The 21,349-nt window shown below is 48.6% G+C and overlaps 6 protein-coding genes across 6 annotated transcripts; 3 read left to right on the forward strand and 3 right to left on the reverse strand.

Moving 5' to 3' along the window:
• Positions 1-256: 256 nt before the first annotated feature.
• Positions 257-689, reverse strand: STEHIDRAFT_24155 (cytochrome P450; the record flags this gene model as incomplete). Its single annotated transcript, XM_007305107.1, has 2 exons — positions 257-286; positions 357-689. Coding segments are annotated over 2 exons (363 nt in total), but the record flags the coding sequence as incomplete, so codon positions are not given.
• STEHIDRAFT_59628 (cytochrome P450) lies at positions 676-2,038 on the reverse strand (the record flags this gene model as incomplete). The annotated part of the gene is made up of 6 exons (XM_007305160.1): positions 676-816; positions 869-1,019; positions 1,081-1,184; positions 1,248-1,383; positions 1,467-1,656; positions 1,711-2,038. Coding segments are annotated over 6 exons (1,050 nt in total), but the record flags the coding sequence as incomplete, so codon positions are not given.
• A 2,503-nt stretch (positions 2,039-4,541) lies between these two features.
• STEHIDRAFT_60020 (iron permease) lies at positions 4,542-6,878 on the forward strand (the record flags this gene model as incomplete). Its single annotated transcript, XM_007305193.1, has 10 exons — positions 4,542-4,835; positions 4,910-5,141; positions 5,198-5,303; positions 5,361-5,378; positions 5,438-5,611; positions 5,674-5,842; positions 5,898-5,938; positions 5,995-6,041; positions 6,092-6,456; positions 6,525-6,878. The coding sequence occupies 10 exons, from the start codon at positions 4,542-4,544 to the stop codon at positions 6,876-6,878; spliced, it is 1,800 nt and encodes a 599-aa protein (XP_007305255.1).
• Positions 6,879-7,201: 323 nt separating this feature from the next.
• STEHIDRAFT_157878 (uncharacterized protein) lies at positions 7,202-8,741 on the forward strand (the record flags this gene model as incomplete). The annotated part of the gene is made up of 7 exons (XM_007305282.1): positions 7,202-7,355; positions 7,419-7,568; positions 7,629-7,731; positions 7,794-8,109; positions 8,186-8,370; positions 8,454-8,541; positions 8,637-8,741. 7 exons carry the CDS (start codon positions 7,202-7,204, stop codon positions 8,739-8,741), a joined length of 1,101 nt encoding a protein of 366 aa, XP_007305344.1.
• A 6,166-nt stretch (positions 8,742-14,907) lies between these two features.
• Positions 14,908-15,321, forward strand: STEHIDRAFT_60091 (uncharacterized protein; the record flags this gene model as incomplete). The annotated part of the gene is given in 2 exon segments (XM_007305200.1): positions 14,908-15,156; positions 15,172-15,321. Coding segments are annotated over 2 exon segments (399 nt in total), but the record flags the coding sequence as incomplete, so codon positions are not given.
• A 2,568-nt stretch (positions 15,322-17,889) lies between these two features.
• Positions 17,890-20,969, reverse strand: STEHIDRAFT_157879 (uncharacterized protein; the record flags this gene model as incomplete). Its single annotated transcript, XM_007305283.1, has 9 exons — positions 17,890-18,096; positions 18,181-18,264; positions 18,334-18,448; positions 18,534-18,705; positions 18,939-19,120; positions 19,185-19,227; positions 20,532-20,571; positions 20,628-20,640; positions 20,707-20,969. 9 exons carry the CDS (start codon positions 20,967-20,969, stop codon positions 17,890-17,892), a joined length of 1,119 nt encoding a protein of 372 aa, XP_007305345.1.
• Positions 20,970-21,349: the final 380 nt, after the last annotated feature.

Raw genomic sequence — 21,349 nt, forward strand, 5'->3', positions numbered from 1 at the left:
TACGCATGTTCAAAATTCCATCGCGATATGCTCTCGCGTCGAATCCCTTAGAGAGCTCCATGTCGTAGTTAAGAACCAATCGTGCCAGGACGTGGCGCATTTGTTGATACACGAAGGCCTTGGCTATGCACATGTGGGGACCTTGAAGCAATAGAGGGAATGAGATGATGCGATAGAATAACATGGATAATATACGCGTACCCATCGTGAAAGAAAAACAAGCGTTTCTGTTGAGCCGAGAACCTTCACCAAGTCCACCGGGCATCCACCGCTCAGGACGAAATTCCTGTAGATGTCGTTATTGAGTCAATACGTCCGTACACAAGAATAGCGACAATAAAAATGATCGAACGTACCAAAGGATCTGGGTAAAAGTTCTCTGGGCTGACCTGTTGGGAGTAGGCAGCAACCGCGACAGCAGTTCCTCCAGGAAGATATCGTCCATCAATGATTGTGCCTTCTCGTGGGACTATTCGGGGAAGATAATAAGGAGAGCCGAGGCGCAGGGCTTCATGTGTCACTGCATTCAGAAATGGAAGCTCTGCGAGTCGATTCTGCTCGAGATCGCCAAGCGGGTCAGGAAACTCCGTCTCGAGCTCTTCGTGGAGCATCTTGTAGTATCTGGGCTGGCAGAGCATGAAATAGAAAGCCAAAGTCATGGTCGTAGACGTGTTGTCAGAACCTATAACATGATGCCGAGTAGTGAGCGTCAAGTGGAAGATGTAGTGAGCACATCTTACCTCCTTGCATGGCTACCACCGCTTCGACCTCAAGATCCCTGTGAGGAATCGGCTCCCCAGTGGCATCACCCTCGAGCTGTGTCTGCAATTATTATCAATTGTAGCGCGCATGGCGATGAAGGACTTACGAGGTAAGATGTCAAGTCACGTATCTCAGTCGTTCGTGTGGAAACCACACGCTTACGCATCAATTCTGCGGCGACATCTCGCAGGCGAAGCATTGCGCCACCCGCAGGCAGGTGCCACAATATGTCCATCAACCACGGTGCTTGTCCCAGGCTACTTGAGAATAACGAGAGATGAGGTAGAGAAAACCCCTTGTGCTATGGAAATTACGAACCTATCGACGAGAATGGTGGCCTCCTTCCCACCCTCCACCAGCTCCCGAGGATCTCCGTTCTTCATCAGCTCGAGACTATTGCAGCCTCCGAAGACAACATCTCCCTACATCCAGTGTCAGTTCATGTTAACGAGATATGATATTGAAGAGTAGCAGTAGGATTTCACCATAAGATCATATGCCCAATGGCAGAGCGCTTCATGAAGATTGACCGTACCAGTGGGACTCCTTGCTTGCCGGCTTTCGAGGCATGTCGTCAATTGCCACGTTCGACGTTCTAACAAGGGCATGTACTGTGCCACACTAAAATCAAGGATGAAGACGTCAGTATCCATATCGTGACGACGCACGAGATATGTATCTGATGGGTGATGATGATCACATACGCGTTCCCTGTAAAGGCCCTAGACCAGATTTTCTTCCGGTCGCTATGCGTCTCCCTCGACGCCTGCTTGAAGAACAAAGATACAGATTTGATATGGCCAGGCGTACTGTACGAGTCGCTCTTTTCCATGTGAAGATTCGCGCCGTAGATAACTGTGGCTGAGGGAGAGTTGATAGATACTGAGTTCGGACCTATGGTGACCGTCAAATCAAGGAACGAATGCCGAATAGGGGAGAAGTGCGAACCTATCCGAACGTAAGGCCCGTATTTTGCGTGTAGTTCGTCGATGACTAGGTGGCGGCGTCCAGTGAGTGAGACATGGACCAGCTTAAGATTGCTGATCCACCATATACGGGGCCCAGGGTAGCTCGCCAGTGGATGCAGTGGTGATAGACGATACAAGACCGTGCAGACACAAGCGGAAGAGGCTGCCGCTACTACAAAGAAGAGAGGAGATAACGGCGAGTAGAGTGCATTTGCCGAAACGGAGGCCATGTTGACAACAATCAGAGCCAAACACGCGAACACTATGATGCATGCTGCATAATCACTCCTGACCCGGAAATTATGCAAAAAGACACAGATAACCTAGGAGCTGCTTGAGTACGAAGCGGTGAAAGACGAGACCAGACGAACATGGACGTACTGCTCCTGTGAGTGTAGAATATCCGGCAAAGATGAAGTTTGAATCCATCGTGATACCAGTGCGAATGGTAGCCATCACTTTACGAGTAAAATATCAGTCGAAGAGGCCTGTAAAGCGTGAAGACTGTTTTGCGAGTGAGCAAGTCATTGCATGATCCTGATACTTTTGAAGAGCCTGGCGAGCACTGCTAACAAAGGTAATACATCTCATGCACATACATTCGATGTACTGCGGAGGAAAGAATTGCATGATTAGTCTACTATATGGGCTTTTCGGCCTGCGCAAAAGGATATTGCACATAAGCTGACACAGCACCACCTACCCGGCCAGACCGAATTGATCGAACCCACTAGAAAGAAGATTACCAAAAGCGATGAGGCAGAAATCAATGAGAACAACGCGGAACTTTGGTTGTATCAACATTTCTACTGCCTGCACGGACAGCAACAGATGTGTGAACCGCCCTATATTCGGGCTTCGCGGAATGATCTATAGACTATTGGACTTGAGCTCGATGAAGAATCGTTTTACTCAGTGAATTACAATAACAAATCTCGTGGATATCATATACGAGACGAGAAAAAGATCGGGAAACCAGCTGGACCGGTGTGCTTTCGAGGGCGAGGGCATCGAGGTTCCGAGGAAGGGTGAAAAGTGCAGCGCGTCATGGGCGTTCTCCCTGCGCAGTATTCTCTGAGCGTCGAGGAAATTGAGAGTGTGAGCGGTATACAGCCACTCACTTCACGTCAAACGGCTACTGAATGGACGAAGGACTTGTAGAACTCGACTTACCTAGAGCTGTGCTCTCAATGTGCTCTCGGTCAACGCGGCCAATCTGTATCATCGCACCAGTAAGCCATGATTGGAAGGATTCGCTAAGTTCTCAACCTGTACATCGGCAGCAAAAGTACAAAGGAGCAGGGCGAGGGCATGGTTGAAAAATTGGAATTTTTTCCGCGATCCGGCATTCGCCGGAGGCTGTGTTCTCAATCGCAACTGATCATGACCACTTCGAAATTCCCTCGAAATTCCACGGAGTGACAACTTTGATGGCCATGAGGTAAACCCGGCAACGGCACCCGAACAGATAAGATTGATGGGCGGCGCCTTGCGTACCACTGAAGCGCCCGCACTGGATCGTGTTTCTGATTATCGGGAGCGTGTTTTTCCCGCCTCGTCCCACCTTCGGTAAAATTCTGGCGGGGAGCTTGGTGTGAAGCGCCCAGGTGCGCAGACACCTTCCTATCCAAAAAAACACGATCCAGTCCCATCAAAACACGATCCAGCGCGCCTCCGTGACGCCCGCCACACTCCCTCCCTCGCCACCCTTCGCCGGCTTCCCTTCAGTCGCTTTGCTCAGACTCAACCATCCACGGCTCTGTAAAAATTCTCAGAGACGTGCCAATGCTTGAGAAAGCCAAAATTAATTTCTGGGCCGCTTCGCGGCCATTTCCAAAGTCCTGTTTTATTTGTCAGTGATGGTATGTATTTATGTGCATGTACATGTTTCAGAAAATGTAGAAGTACGCTATAATAGACCGTATCTGCAGCCCAGAATATGAGAGATTTCTTAACAGAAGAATCACTCACTTTTTTATCAGCAGACTCGAAAATAACCGAAGCTGGACGTTCAAAAGTCGTAGGAAGCCGGAAACGCACTGTCTGCGCGTTGTGATTGGCTCGGACGGCCTCCGACCGCCATTTGAGACCTTCGCTCCACGCCTGTTTTATCGCTCCAAACTTTCAAATTTTCAGGAGAAAGACTGATATTCTCAAGTCCCCATTCATATTTTGGGCTGCAGATACGGTCTAATATATGTTTTTTGTTCTCAATGCATGTATAACCTATTCCCCGAGTCCCTTACAACGATCGGCCCATAGAAATCAACCTACAAAAATGAATGCAGCTCAGACCGCACCTCCTTGCAGCGGTGCCACACTCAGCCACACTCCTTTGCTCTCCCGCGTGTCGTCACTATCCGTCACGTCACGTCACACTGTTACCGTAGCGCGTTTTTTCCATTTCCCAGTTCCACGTCTTTCTTTTGGTCTTCCTCCTTGCTTTCTCTCGTCTACAAAGTCACAGCACATTCTTACCATTTCCCACTCACACTTTCGCTACACAACATGCCTTTTAGCTTCCGCTTGCCACCTTTCACCAAGGCTATGTCCACCTCTATTCCTGTTCCGCTAGCATACGGACTACCACTTTTGAGATTAATCGCCTCGCACTCGTGCTGGGATCCCTGATGCAGACGATGAGCCACGTACTTATGATCTCCACGCCTGTCTGTCATTCCGTTCTTTCGTCCAGTTTGCTTCCAGAGTTGACGACTTCCGACTTCCCTCCCTTGAAACCTCTTGATACTGCCTATTCGAACTCGCACTCCTACTGATATCCTGTCATTTTCGATATACCTCGCTTCGACGATGTACTCCCATTCTGATGACTCGCATCTAGCAACAGAGGGATCCCATTCTCATAACGCTCTACTAGCTCTATCGGCCGAGACCCAGAAACTTGGTCCTGTTGGCAGGATTGTAGAGCCAGCGTGCTATGATTCAGACTCTGAAGAATCGCATGCAGCCACCTTGGGGTCTCATGCTTACACGATCATCAAAAATGATCATCTTGCCCCACCCGTCGACACAAAACGAGGCGTCGACTTCTGGCTGGTCTTTGTTGCAAATCTGACAGTTGACTTGCTCTCTGCACTCGATCTGGTATTTTATTTTTTCGTGGTATTCTATATCATCTCACTTTAGTTGCGCTGACCGAGGTGTATTTCACTTGACAGACTGCTGTCTCCACGGCTCTTCCTACTATCGTCCATCAATTGAACGGAATAGACTTTATCTGGGTCGGAAGCGCCTACACAATAGCGTCTACCGCAGTGCTTCCCCTCATTGGAGGCCTTGTTTCCGTATTCGGGCGAAAGCCCGTTTTACTCATATTCATCGCTCTGTTCGCGCTGGGTTCCGCAATATGTGGTTCCTCCTGGAGCATGAATATGCTCATATCAGGTAGAGGTGCGTCATGCCATATCTCAGCTATGTTCGTAAAATCATAAGACACGACGTTGTAGCGATACAGGGTTTCGGAGGAGGAGGCTGCATCGCCATAACCGAGATCATCTACGCAGACATTGTTCCACTTCCTGAACGAGGGAAATTCCAGGGAATCACGGCTTCGTAAGTGTCTCATATATAAGTCGTTCGAACTGAGTCTTATATTCTTTATGTGCTTAGCGTGTGGGCATTCGCTTGGTATGTCGAGCTTGGTTGTTCTTCTTCCGGTGTAACAATGATCTCATTACTCACTTCAGCGCTATCGGACCGCCCATAGGCGGCGCTTTGGCCAATTCGGGAGCGAAATGGAGATGGCTCTTCTTCCTCAATCTTCCCGTCACCGCGCTTGCAGCATTTCTCGTATATTTTTTTCTTCATGTATTCACGCCAAAGGCTTCTCTTCGGGAGAAAGTCCTCCGTATGGACTGGATGTGAGTTCTTTCACTGATAAATCACGAAATGTCTACTGATGAACTATATTAAGGTACTCTAGTGGTCTCATCGTCATCATCAGCGGTACTTTATCCGTATCCATCGCCCTGACATTGGCTGGCGTTCGATTCCCATGGTCTTCCGCTCATATACTTGCGCCGTTGACCCTTGGTCTACTTGCCATTGCATTTTTCTTCGTAGTTGAGTCTCGATGGGCTAAAGAGCCGACAGTGTGTGTTTCATCGGACATTTTCTTGACGTGTTTTACTCAACCTATGTCTGAAGGTCCCACCTTTCCTCCTATCCAATCGAACATCGCTCAGCGGGTAAGCCATATCTTACGACAATACCAGATCCGTCCAACACTTACTTGCAAACATAGATACATCGGCACGTTCTTCCATGGAATCTTGTCCATGGCTGTCATCTGTAAGTAAATACGAAGATCAAGGCGAGTAGATACTCATCAGGCGGAATAGTCTACCTCCCCTTGTACTTCCAAGCATCCAAACTCGCCTCTCCCATCCGCTCCGGCATAGACCTCTTCGGAATCGCGTTCATCGTCCCAACATTTGCCATCGGAACCGGGCTCTCCGTCCAGCTCATATCACGCTACCGTCCTCAAAACTACATTGGATGGGCCCTGACCGTCATCGGAACCGGTCTACTATCTTTACTGAACGCGGACAGTTCGACGGCGATGTTGTTCGGGTTCCAAGTCCTGGTTGGGGCGGGGTTGGGGATTGTGTGGATCAGCACGCAGTTTCCGATTTTGGCACCTTTGCCGTATTCGAACAATGCGCATGCGTTGGCGTTCTTTACGTTCACTAGGTGTTTTGCGCAGGTATGCTATTGTATTCTTTTACAACGCCCCAGTCTTCCAGTCCCACTGATATCGAGTACCATACGTAGACATGGGGGACCGTCATCGGCGGCACGATTCTGCAAAACTCCCTTCAATCCCGACTTCCACCCTCTTTCATCGCCACCCTCCCACAGGGAACACAACTGGCATACTCCATCATACCACTCATATCGTCCCTTACTGAGCCTCTCAAAACGCAAGTCCGGGTCGCATTCGCAGAGAGTGCTCAACTGATCTGGCGAGTCATGATCGGCATTTCGCTGGCGGGGTTGTTGAGTTGCGGGTTGATGAGGGAGGTAGAGATGAGGACGGATATGGATGAGACTTGGGCTTTGAGAGAGACAGGTAGAAGTGAGGTTGATCCTGAGATACGGCAGATGGAGAGAGAGGTAGTGGAGTAGCGTATGGAAATGGCAGACTTTGGAGTTGCCTATATCATATATTGGTAATTAGCCCATGGCATAGAAACAATAACATACAGAGAATTGACTAGCATATATGAAAATATGGAGGCCGAGACGAGCTTCTAGCATAATAATATTGCGCATCCTCAGGATGCGCTCCTTGCACCCCGACCGAAGATCAATCTCGGGCGCCTACTCAGGATCACACCGCCCGAGTACACCGACCGGCATGATACGGAGTTCGAGTTCACCTTCGCGCCTCAGGCGCCTCACTCCTGCTCAGAAACCACCATCATCCTCCAACAACGACTCCTGCGACGATGAAGATAGAACTGTTCACCTTTGACCCTTCGCTGCCAAACTCACCGCAACTTAAACTCTCTGGGAAACGATACTGTAGAGATGATCCTGACCGTACTCCGGGCCACCCAGACAACGGCTTGTCTCTGCTGTTCGCTCACGCATCGGCTCTGCGTAAGTCTACCTATGCACCCTCCTACATGCTTCCACATAATCCCTCATTGCTGGATGATTTAGACAAAGAAACATGGGAACCGACCATACAAGCGTTATTCACTCTCGATCAAAATCGTCGCATTCGCGAAGTTTGGGCTTTGGACTGGCAACACCATGGCTATTCGGTGACATTGAACGAGGATGCCCTGCGAGAGCGACCGGAAGGAATCAGTACGTCCTATCCCATTATGAACGTGTTTCCGGATATGTTGAAAAGACTCGCTTTACTAGGCATTTCGGAGTGGGGTTTTGCGTTAGCACGATTCATGGGTTCCGAGTACATGCAAGATCGGCGTGTAGTCGCCATTGGCCACTCAGCTGGAGCATCTGCGATGTGCGTCATCTTACTGCGTGGGAATCTGTCCACGCATACTATAACTCAATGTTTTTGTTCAGCATGTACTCCACCAAATACCTCATCCCATCACAATACTCGACATCCTCTCCAGCGACACCGTGTACTACCTCTGCCTCACGCTTTAGCTCAGCACTAGGAACTCTCTATACGTCCATTATTCTCGTCGAGCCGGCCTTGATCGATCGAAGAACTTACGACGCTCATCTTGACGATCGAGAAGGTCAGATCAATGCGGTCATGAAATCGGTGGTCAAGAGCCGTGCGACGTGGAACTCGAGGGAGGAGGCGCTGTCGTGGCTGACGAAGAAATACCCTTGGAAGACATGGGATAGAATGGCTGTGAAGCTGTTTGTGGTACGTTATGGATCTCCAAGCTCGTGTCTTTCTGTCCGTTGCACCTCTGCTACCTCAACTGATAATGAACCGATAGGAGCACGGTTTGCGTGAAACTAGGAATGCAGATGGTCATACTTATGTTAGTGTTATATGCTCGAAGGAACACGAAGCTAGGACGTACAACGACATCGATGCGACTTTTGACGCTGCTGAAATGATCGCACCAACGTGTGTAGCGACATCGATACATGTCATATTTGGGGCGAGAGAGGATGTAGTGTGAGTTGTCTCTAACTTACCCTGTCATCCTGCATCTTTCTGTGGATCCGCTTGTCGTATCTTTTGCTGAGATTACATGGTAGCCCTAAGTACAGCCAGGACTCGCTCATCGATCAGTCTCAAGGGCGTATCATGAAGTCCGTCACACGTTTGCCTGGCGTCGGTCATATGGTAAGTCGAACCAGGCTGCTTTTCAGTATCTCATGTCTACTTACCTCCGTTATTCTTTCGAACGTACTGGAATCAACGTATATGCTCCGTGACAGATCCCGCAAGAGAATCCAGAGTCACTCGCTGAAGCCATTTACTCCATCCTTTATAATGCGCGCCAAATACCAGCTGTAGACAAAACGGCGACATCGAAGCTGTAGTCAGATCCAAGTAGCAATAGCGATGAGTAAGGACTTTTAGTTCGCTCACTTGATATCCATACATATGTCTATCTTTGTGACTTTATGTATATTGACGGAGACATGTGAAGTGCATATAGACAAGGGCTTATAAGCTGATACAGCGTAGGTGGTGAGTCAGACAAAGGCAACATGAGAGCAACTAGAAGCGGTGAACGGAAGAGCCAGTGGACCATAAATAGGAAGCTGTAGTAAGAGAGATTCACAACGAGAAACCATCAAAGGCAAGCGTATGGTCCCGGAGGCAGAGTCTGAGCGTCTACAAAGTGCTCACATAGCTATCCTTGATGGCTTCACTTTCTATCCCCTCAGTCCCTATCTTCAAATTAGGCGCAGTTCGCGCAAATTCGACATCTCCACCCCTCTCAATGCTGCTTTCCCCATCGTGAACCATCGGATGATCCACGTCCACTGTAGTGACTGGCTGATTGTTCCAGTGCCGTAGACGATGAACATGGACACTGTTTACACCTGATATTCCCTCAGACTCTGAGGATAATCCTTTTCTCAGATGCTCGCGCGAGTTGAGAGTGGTCAGTACCGAATTTGCTTTCACTAGGCGGAATAATGAGAAAGCTATGCGTTAATGGTGCTGTATATCAGAATGTGAACGAAAAGTAATACATACATTGGCCACCGAAGAAATTTATGGTGAGCGGCCACACGCTGAGTGGGCTTACGATATTCTGTAATGGCCCATCGTAAGTCATTCAATATATGACATGTGCGATACCCATTTAACTTACCCCAACCAGCGAAGTAGAGTCCACGATCCTAAGGAGACTTTGAGAACGATTGACAGTACTGGGATGACGAGCACATACGTGATGACGATGGATCTTTCTACCATATACACGATGAGCGCTTTTATCAATGTATTTGTTCTATAACATGAAGGCAGTGTATCAGCTCGGTATTCAGATTCAGAGCAAGAAGATGGTTCCTGCCTTCGGAACCCGGTCTTCTTCTTGCGGAGAAGAATTATCATGACCGTCATGATGGTTATATTGGTTGCAAGGGAGGCCAGCAGGTAGGATATCGACGCCTGTCTCTGAAAGACTCTTCGTCAGTATCCATGCACATTGAACAGATTGTAAATCTTACTGGTAAATTACCGAGGTTCGTAATATCCCATCTTCTTGTTCTGCGATGATCGTGATGTCAGACTTCGACCGTTCAAATCCATTGCGTATCATCAAGTGAAAACATACACCAGAATCGTGATTTCTAAGCCAAACTCGGAGTCATCAGGATATTTACCAGGGCTATCCACGGACTCTGAGACTCACGTATGTTGAATGCTGAGCATCAAAAATCAAGAAACATTTTGGACCGTAAATCAGCGGACACATAGTGAGTGAATGGCACGGACCTGCGTTGACTAAGACTAAGAGAAACTTGGGGACAATTAGAGTCAAAACCTTGGTTTACACGGTCCAAGGTTGTATTTACGCACTACAGGGCCGGCAACTATCAATTTCCATCTACGCTCGCAGACTTAAAAGAGCTAAGTTATCAAACGGTAAATAAGTCGAAGACGTGTGGTCCGCACGCACGTCTGAGTATCTTCCAGGCAAAGAATCTTCTCACAGCACTGAGTACTGCCTCTCAGGAAACAATTAGTGATTGCTACTCACGTTGCCACAACAAATGCTATAACGACCTGCTTGGAAGTAAACGATCAATGAGTCTCCAGATTGGATGAACTGCGTACGTTGATGACCAACGAGGCCTACGGTCAAAGACCAAATTTTAATGGCACCAAGATTCACGAGAAAGTGTAATCACGCACATATATCGACCTGCAATGCCAATTTGGTCTGGGCTTAGTATGTAAGAAACGATATGGAGGAATAATTCTCTCACCAAATACCGACTCCTGATTTTGTAGCATCCGCATAATTATCTATCTGATTATACGAACATTGTGTCAGAATTGCGCCACTCGACATTTCCACGAACACGTACCAGGAAGTAATACATAGCGTGGCTCACTTTGGCAATATGTCAGTGATAAAATCAACGGTAAAAAAGTATTTGCAAGCGTACCAAATCCCATGTGAATGCTATCGAGTAACCTGTTGATACGGTTCATCCAGAGGTTAGCTATCCATCCATCAGTTGCTGGAGTCTGTGGTGATTGTCCTCCCACCACATGGAATAGGCCTGTAAATGTGGATGTCAGCTCGTCCTTGGATCACTGTGATCGATATAATCGTACCAGGGTCTTCACGACATAATTGTCATTGAAACACAGTGAATGGTAAATGTATGTCTTCTGAGGACATTAGCACTTTCAAATCTTCGGATGAATGCAGTTAAGACCTCACTTGAAATGTTGTAATTCCATACAACATGTACATAATTATAGCGGACACAAATGCTGAACCTAATCGAGCAGAACCAGCAACCGAGATGAACAGCGGTTCATATCTTGAAAGAGTAGGGAAATGTGATACCTAACACACTCTCAAGCGAGGGGCGTGGAGCGCTGTGTTCCAAAAACGAAACCACTATAGAGCTCGTGGCCAGCATGATACAGTATACCAATTATCACTGAGTCTAGTGTGGTACATTATGTCAGTATCCACTACAAGGGTTTGTGAACCATCGTAAGGGAAAAAGACTCGGACCCCTAGTCACTTACCAGCCACTGTCGTCCTTTGTCACTGTGGGGGAGATATCGAGTGGAGATGTTATCATGCTATTTACCAAAGGTCTTGAGATATTTATCGAGGAGCGACTGATACCAACAGGAGACGAACTGATGTGTTTCTGATGAGGCTTACGCCCAATAGCAGAAGTTTCCGTTGAACACATGCAACTTGTCATCGAGAAAATGCTCTCAGGCAGAAGGGCCGCTAGGCAGTGCATCAGCTTCCTGAGCTTCTGATATCCTGCTCTGTTCAGTGACTTTGCGCGAGAGCAATCGTGGTGCTACTTGCAATGAGTTGAGACTGCAGTTCAGTTCAGGAGCGGGTTTAGGACGTACATGTACCCACGATTAGGAATAAGTATTTCAGTTTCCGCACCACCTAGAAGTGTTATGGAATCAACGAGATGATACGAGTGAGCTAATTTCAAGCCGACTTGTAGCTGAAGTTGAGCTAAAGTTCAACCTCACGAGCGTAGCTCGGCGGCGAGTGACCAACTGGATGACTGCAGCTTCAGGTCTCGACACAAGTGAGCCGGAGCATCTACCATGGTGTGGCCCAGCTGTGGCCGCAACAAGGAGGCAGAGGGCGATGCATGTGGCATCCCCGCCAGTGGCCCACTGGTATTGACGCTCCAATCACAGTTCACGTATACAGCGAATCAGACGGCCCAGTTGACCATGTTGATGTTGATACGGGCGGATTTCTCCTATGAGTTCCATCAGCAATACCCATAGCTCATTTTTAAGACGAAGCGAAGGATACATGCAACACAAGATGCTTCTAGACACGGAAGTATCAATATCCAGGAGTATCACCGCAGATGATGATGAGAGCGGGGCGTCATTGACCTATATCTGTACGATACTGTGGTGTGTATCCACGAATAAAGTGGTCTACCCGTTCTCAACCAACTCATTAATAGGCGGAGTTAACAATATATCAGGTCGACAAACTGCGGGGTGGTTCATCAGCAGTTCTGTTGACGGTGAGATGTGGGATGGATGTGAACGTCTAGATTAAATATATTCCCGTCAAACTGACCACGAGGTTGGAAGCATTAGTATACCTGATATGGGCGCGGGATGACCTGGCTGTGAGCCATCCCGTCATGCCTTATCCACTTGGAAGAACATCTAGCCCTAGCATGCATTGCCACCTGTCAGTTGCGGTTAAAGCGGTAGTGGTGAGGAGAGCAATCACGATCAAAGTGGTTCGTCCTATTTACATTTACGTACACCGCAAGCGCAATCAGCGCCTCACCCTCTCTCAAAACAAAACAAAAAAGAATCACCACCTAAGATACCTAGACACATTCCAGAGCAGATAAGTCGGGCACCGAACAGCTGTTGACAGCGGAGCATTAAGAGAGGCGCGTCTTCGAAGTATTCGGCGTAGTTGATCGAGGTGGCGTGGGAAGACCGTTGACTTGCGACTCGGGTTCAGAAGGGATACCGAGATCGTTCTGCATCTTCAGGACATATCTATCAAAGAAAGCACATAGAAATTCAGTTTCAATAAGCAATCGATACGCCACTACATACGCGTGCGATCTTTCCCGCACACAGAAAAAACCTAGTGCAAAAACACACCTCGTCCTTCTCCATAGACACATGATTCGTATGATGCCGATGATGCGAGATGCACCAACTAAAGTAGGGCGTTCAGAGGAGAGTATGCAGGATGAAGCCGACGATCTCGTTGCGTGTGGGGAAGGGCGTGTTGGCTGCGTAAAAATGACGGTGAACGATCAGTAGATGATTCAAAGAGCGAACGGTGGGATGAAGGACGAAGGAGGGCAATCAACTCAGCTGATGTTCAAGGACTCAAAGACCGGTGAGGACGAGTCCCCATTCCAACGTTGACACTCGCGCTAGCATCAATACCCCGTTGACCGAGCATAAACAAAGAAAGTATGGGATCAGAAGCACTGTCCTGGACGATGTAAAACGGACTCGTATTCGGTCTTCGTGTCACGGTCGAACAAACGCGGTGGGATGGCGGCTCGGATTTGGAGATTGTGTGGTTGAGGGGTGAAGGTCGAATGCGGGGAAGGAGGAAATATCATGGTGGCGGAAGGACACATTCATGGTGGTCAAGGGACTTGGTTGGGCGTTCAAGTCGCAGATGACAGAGTGCTATATTGTATCCGAGCAGGTTCGTAAGGACTTTTTCGACAAAGTTAGATCCTCCCGTCTAGGAAGAGAGAGAGATAGGAGATAGATTAAATCGCACAGTTTCTACCAACCTCTAAATCTATGGCAAGTCAGAACGACAAACCAGGAAAGCGCGACATGAACGAGACGAGCTATGTCGTCTGGACTGGTTCAGCAAACGCCAGGACTGTGCTTACAACGCTTGATCAGTGATTCCACTTGGACTAATCACAGTCGAACGAAGGGAACGTTCGTTCATAGACAGTACTGCCCACCTTCGGGCCCCTCGGGTGACCACGCAAGACTTTCCTGTGTTGCAAGCTGCTCGTACGTCGGTGAAAAGGCTGTAGTACTGAACGGCGAGCAATATGGACTCAACAGTGGTATCGGTGTCTCCAGTAGAACTCGGAGGCAGTTCACGCAGAGAGAACGAAACGGGAAGTTGATTGTCCAAACATAGAAAGACACAGATCGTTCATGCCACCAGCTCGGGCATTTCGGACAGTACCTCATCGCTCACACTACGCGATTGATGTTCAACGAGTGCGAGATATACGAGGAGAAATGGAACTGGGCGTGATGAACGCGTATAAATTGCACGGGGAGTATGATGCTCGAACATACAACTGCAAGACAAGCAATATATGTCGTTCACAACATACGTGAAGCTTGCAGTTCTGGTAGTAGGACCCGCCAGTTATTACATCTCGCTCACGCCGCCTACACCGCCACCGACCGAAAAAGAAAGAGTGTACTCTGGACAATTATTGGAGAAAGTATCGCTCGAGCAAGTGATCTCGTTCACCTCGAAGGTACCTCTCTCGCCATACAATTGCCAAGATAGGAGATTTACTGACCTAGGTTGATTTCCAGACGTTTGTCGCCTTAATGTTTGCCTGCGAGTTTGTCGCGACGGCCTCGGTGGCGATCCCCGAGCTCATGCCCAGTCGAACCCTTCATGCCCTATGCCCTACCTCGCACAACCTCTCCTCCCTCCTAAACATCCAACTGATAGAAATATGACAACTGTATATATGTCTCAGCGTGCGGAGCAGAAGAAAGACGCTAAGTATGAGTACTGTACCTGTATATATGTCTGTGTATGAAACATGACCGAGTAAGTACAAGTACAAGTAAGAATAGAAAAACACCACAGGTGGCTCACCTCAGCGTGCGGAGCAGAAGAAAGACGCTGAGGTATGATGAGCACGAGGTAACGAGAATATATAGTGAGAACGGAAGAAACCGAGATGAAATCTAATCGTACGAAACTGAGATGGACGGAATGCAAGGCTGAATCTCTAACACCAACCGTCGTTCATCGTCGGATTCCTCCTCGTCTTTACCGGCGCTCTCCTCCGCTTTGCATGCTACACATCCCTCGGCTCTCTCCACACCTACGAGGTCACCCTGCGCCCCTCCCACTCCCTAATAACCTCCGGCCTCTACGCCTACGCCCGTCATCCGAGCTATACCGCTGTCGGTATGAGTATCCTCGGTGTCCTGATGTTGCATTTCAGCGAGGGAGGGTGGAATAGGACGTGTGGGATGAAGGAGGTGCCGGCGGTGCGGATGGTGTAGGCGCTGTATGTCGTGTTGGGGGTGTTTATGGGCGTTTCGTTAAAGAATAGAGCGGGTGTTGAGGATGAGATGTTGAGAGGGGAGTTTGGGGAGAGGTGGGAGGAGTGGAGGAGGGTGGTTAGGTGGAAGTTCGTGCCGTGGGTGTGCTAGGCGGACTCGAGGGATTCGAGTAGTGTATGTGTGTCGTTAATACGTGCATCGACATGTAAATGAGATGAATATGTATATGCGTCTGGTTTCCTGTTTTGGTTTCTGCAGCGCCGAGAAAGCAGAACGAGGTCGATGCAGAATTTGGAGGAAGACTTGAGAAAGACGCCCGGAATGACGTCACATTCCCATGGTAAACTCCGCTCAGCCAATCACGGCGATCGCCTGTCCAAGACAATTTTGAACGTCGAACGCTCTCCTTCCATCCACTCATCCTTGCCCTGTCCTTCGTCAATCGTTCACTTTGAAACTGCCCCTCAACTATTACTTCTTCAGTCTCGAATGTCCAACATTGAAGCATCTCTTTCCAGGCACGCCCTTTACAATCAAATGTGTACTTCTCCGATGTTCGTCTGCGTCTATTCTTTTTTGCACTGCCTCTTCGTCCTTTGTCTTCAGCTTGGGGTGAATCTGCTAGCGAGCGGATATCACGGTGGTAGTTACACAGAAAAATTGTCTGCTCAGGCGAACTCGCTACCAAAACCATGTCTCTCAGACCTTCTTTGTCGTTAAAGTCGGTGACGCCTTTCTCTCCGACATCTCCCCTCTGCTCTGTTGCTGAGCGTCGATTTCTGGCTACACATTCTGGTTCCTCCTGCCACGAACACGCTCGCATAACTCATTTCCACTGCACACCACTATTTTTGTTCTGTTCTGTACAGTATGTCTGATTCTGAAACTGCTATACAGATGGTGTCAGCATATATACAAATGAATGTATATTGCTGTACTGTTATATGTTTCTATGCTTGGCACATCTTCGTTCGCCGGAGTGGCCAATCATGCTTACTCAAAGTCTCCCTGTTTCGCTACTCGAAAAGGTAGCTTCACTGCTAAGTTGCTCGTACCCCTTGTCCGGCATGTCCGTGACTCCTCATTCCGTCGTAGTGCGGTAGCATGTAGGTTCTGCTGTGAGGTGCTGTTGTCACCGACTACTTTCCTTCGACTTTCGTACGGGTTCCTCCAGGTGGAAGGATGAGCCTCAAGTTCTCCACGACGTCTTCTCATTGTCTCATTTATATTGAATTAATTTCTCTGTCGATTGCACGCACTTTTGTCGTCTTACTTTATACTATGACATCAACCCTGCATACATCTCGTGCTATCCATTGCTATCTGTGTTTGTCACTCTAAAGCTACAGTATTGAAACACTCCTTGATCCGGCTCTTCGATGCATATTATTTTCCGAACCCTCTTCTCCCCTCCCCTCAATCCTTCAAGCCAGGAGTGTCAAATACCCTTGGATGGACTTATAAGAAAATGGGAAAGGTACAAAATACAACATTGCATGATGTGCAAAGAAAAAGGTGGTGTGGCACCGCGGTGCCACAAAGAGCCGCTGCTTGATCCGCAACTGGAGAGCTTGCAGTCCATGTCTTTCTCTCAAAATATGAACGTGGACCTGATGAGGGGTACAATAAGGATGCAAATATACTGTATTTTCACTTTATGGGAAGTATTGCTGGAGGGAGCAGCGTGCGGAATGTGGATCAGAGAGGGGCCCAGGATCAAGGAGTGTTTCAATACTGTATGGCTTTTCGCTGGTACATTTTGTGACGGCCCGCTGGCTAATTCCGGCGGAACGTATACGGTATCTCTAGAGACTGTGCTCAAGACTCAAGCCCTATTTTATTTGGTTCTAACGCCTCGTTCCTTCCGCCACTATGGCCGAGGTCGCACTAAGAGAGTGTAGTGAGTGGTGCCCGTAGTTTATCCGGGCGATGGAGTTGGCGGGGTTGGCGTGAGCAGAATGGGGACCGTCGGATTGGGATTGAGGTTCGGGTGGTTATCCCTATGTCGCTTCGTCTCTTCGGGACATACCTCATAAAAAAAAGCATATAGTCATCCACTCCACAGGTCAACATCCGTGTCCGATTTTGCCGCCCAACGCTCTCGTTCGGATTTCCCCGCAGCGCAAGGAAACAAACACAACACTCAAACCTCATCCCTCTTCTTACTCAAATGCACCTTATGACGCCGATGATGCGACATACTCCAGCTAAAATATGGCGTCCACAGCGCCATATGGATCATTAAACCGAAAATATCGGTGAGAGTCAAGGAGGGTGAGAAGGCTGAGTGACCGCACTAGGTGGTTAGAGGGCTTATACGTGGCAGTGTTGGATGGGAGGACGAAGGATAAAGACCGTAAGAAACGTACAGCAAAAAGCCCCAGATATCATCACCCGTCTTCAAGGAATGTCCACAACACCAATCGCTCGTCCGTGATACCATTACAGTATTTTAACCCTGGTCGGATTCTGCTATTCGACGTGTATAAAGAGGACGTCACATTCATCGAAGACCTGTACGAACCGCATGCCAACTCTCTGGTAATAAATAACACCAAGCCTAAATGTGACCTCCTTCGCATTCTGCTTCTGCCGACCCTCCCAAAAGTCTTCGCTCATGCTACCCGCATTATGCCCACTTAAGTTCCAGATCCGGTTTACCATCTGATTTCCCACCTCAACGACCATAGGGACGTTCACCGTTACACTCTCACGGTTCTACAGCACAACAGGGGAAATCTCGGTCGTACCCCGCTGGTTCGAAACAGCAGGATTTTCGTTGAAGTGCATGGCGTGGAGAACATCGGAATTGTTAGCACTACCATCTGGGATTGGGTGGAGAGAATGACGGCCATAAATTGTGGCTAGAACTTTTGAGGTGCGACGATTCTTGACAAGGATCACTATGAGAGATGGGTACATTCCCTAGGGAGATGAAGAGCGTTTCAGAGTCTCCATATCATATGTCGAAGGCAAGTACGACTAGACGGGAGTAGGAAGCATACTCACAGCAATCTGCACGTGAATACCGGTGTAGATAGCGCCCATGGTTCCTCCCCGTATATTGATGAACATCCCGATGAGTGCGATAGTCTAGAAGTGGCGACAAATGTTTCTTTGGTGATAAGAATATGCGTGCAATGACAGTAATTTTTAACGCACGGAGGAGACGCAATATGCTATTCCCGACTCCGCAAGGAGGACCAGGATATGTTCCGCTAACGAAGGCGCACCTTTTTGGGACTGGAGAATATCACGGATCGACCGCCTATACTCCCTGCGAAATGGAGCACATAAAACAATCGGATTCACTTGTTAGCTTCAGTCTAATCATAGGGAGAAGCTCAGCGAGACGCGCCCACCAAGCCCAAATTCCGATCAGGGACGTGGCAATAACATTCGTGATTAGGGAGAATACCAAATTTGTCACCTGGCTAATCTTGATCGCGTGTCCGAGAAATGCATTGGGTGGGGCTATGCTACCAAACAGCGCAGTTATAGCACTGCGGAATGCGATGGTGGTAGAAATAGACACTGTCGTAAACAGAATTAGTGGAGAGCACTATGTAAAAGCGGAAAGTAAAACATTGGAAAAACATACGTGCAATTAGCCCCATCATGATGGACGGGATGATCATGATAATTCTGGGAAATCGAGTGGCGCACAAGATCCGCATCCTCCACACAACAACTCCGTCCGCAAAAATTTCTGTTTCAGCCATCATCATTCTGATCAAAAAGCACTTTGCGATACGAAGTTGCCTTACAATTGATCAGTACAACAGCGTTGAAGACTTCCCTGATGATTGTATTCCTCCGCCCATGCTCTCCCGTGATCTCAGAGATGAAGTTGTTGACAGAGACCGCCCAGTGTACCGTCGAGAGGGAGAACACGCCCAGCGTGATGGAGAGCAGGACGACGTCGCCACGGAGGTTCATTCCTCGTTTTCTTTGGGTCCGAGAAGATATCAGTAAACTGACCGTCTGCAAATCCACGGCAATGTGACTCTCACAGCAGGATACTAGTTGATAATGTTATGACGGTGACAAAAATGCCTGAATAGTAGTCCATCAGCACTTCCATGGACAAAATGACGATTGAGAGGCTACCATAGACAATGGTCTGACATAGAACCTCGCTGAGAGTAAACAGAATGGCGCTTTGCGGATAAGCTAACATGGTGCCCGCCGGGGGGGTGGATGGGTCGCAAAAATAAACGAAGAAGAAAACAAAGGAGACCGAAGACCAACCAAAATGAATGGACGTCGGACACGTAGAAAAAGCACGATGCTCAACCTCCGGCTGACAGTGCCTTATATATTAGACCGTTTTCGCAACCGGGACAAACAGCTGTCAACGCGACAGAGACAGAGCAAGGCGGCGCAGGCGCTTCGTGGGTACCATGACGAGATCGTCTTTCGGAAATGCTCCACGCATGGTTCATGCTCGTGTCCCCTTCAAATAAAATACTCTGAGCACTGTTATGGCCACCGGTATGTGTAGAAAGCGCAGTGTGCGATATGGGTTGCCAATTTTCCGTGCGTTTAAAAAATACATCAGAGGATTCGTGCTCGTCACAAAGGTGGCTAGGACACGTGGGAAGTGCTGTTTAGCTCTCTCCACGACAAATCCGTGGCGATCGAGACGTCGGACTGGACTGCGAAAAAGCTCTACTATTCGCCGGAGGAAGGTCGTATCCGGGAAGGCGACGCTCGTTTGTGCGAACAGGAAGAAGTAATTTTCTTAAACATGACAAACGCCACATCAGGGAGTGGCAACCAATCCATGTCGCCACAGTGAAATACCGTAGGTTCAGAACCTTCGTTGATGGGTAACACGAGCGAAGACGGGGACCTGGGCATAGGCGTGGACGTCGGAGTCTGTGTCGAGTTGGGATTGGGATTTTGATGGTATGGCTAGATCGCTTCGTGTCTTCGGGACATACCTATCGAAAAAATGAAGCACAGACAACCTCAGTGAATACGTCAATATATGAGTACAATATATGGTACAAATATGCGTCCAATTCTCTCGTCTACTTTTCCCGTCCAACTCCCCCGTCCGAACTTCCCAATAGCACAAAGAACAAACGACTCACACCTCGTCCCTCTCCATAGACGCATGATTCGCACGATGCCGATGATGCGAGATGCTCCAGTTAAAATATGGCGTCCACAGTGCCATATGGATCATGAATCCGAAGATAACGGTGAGAGTTGAGGAGGGTGAAAAGGCTGAGTGACCACACTGAGATGTGCGAGATGAAGAGGAAGCGAATTCAAAGACGAAGAGGAAGACGCAGGTTATGCAGGAGGTGGGCGAGAGAACTTGAGAGGATGTGGGGTAGTAGGAGACTTACTTTTGTCTCCAAAGACCCAGAGACCGGTGAGTGCGAGTCCCTGTTCGGAAGAGCGTTAGTGGTTGATAGAGCGTGATAGACGGATCAGGAACGGACCTGCAACCACCAGCTACGTAGTAAAAGCACCATCTGTCAAGGATCTACATTACCCATCGAACGAAGCAAGGGAAAGCACTTAATACCCAACTTAAGAAACACCCGCGCAGCCCACCAAACCCTCGAGCTGCACAACGGAGAAAGCAGCAGGTCAACGTAATAGATCCCGAATCTAACCACCAAAACCTGTATCTGGTCCCGGACCAGGTATAACAGACTCGTCCTCATGTCGTGTTCGGGTAAATGGGGTGGGATGACGGCTTGGATTTGGGAGATGGTCACGGAGTGGTTGAAGAGTTTGAAGGTCGGATGTGGGTTGGAGGGTGGAGGAGGGGGAGACATGATCGCTGTAGTTGGGCGTGAGTTGTGGGTGGGTCGGTAGGCCTTTATGTTCACGTTCGACGAGTGGCGTTAAAACTTGAGTGTTTAGGTTTCAAGGTATAGACAGCTATATACTGTCTCTTGAGGAAGTTCGTCCGTCAACGCAAGCAAAAAAAAATCTACAGTGCTGGCTCCTCCTCCCGGGGCCCTTCGAGAGAGAGAGCGGGACAAATTAGATTACAATCGCCGCCTTCGACCGACTGTCCTCTAATTACAACGCACATCGTCAGGCAGAACAACAAGCCACGAAGGCCCGAGGTTGACGAGATGGGCTATGCGATGAATGCGTCTACGCGGGTGGTGTACCAGAGCAAAGAGCATTATAAGTAACTGCGCTTACC

This window comes from Stereum hirsutum (assembly GCF_000264905.1).
Source record: "Stereum hirsutum FP-91666 SS1 unplaced genomic scaffold STEHIscaffold_9, whole genome shotgun sequence".
Taxonomy (NCBI): domain Eukaryota; kingdom Fungi; phylum Basidiomycota; class Agaricomycetes; order Russulales; family Stereaceae; genus Stereum; species Stereum hirsutum.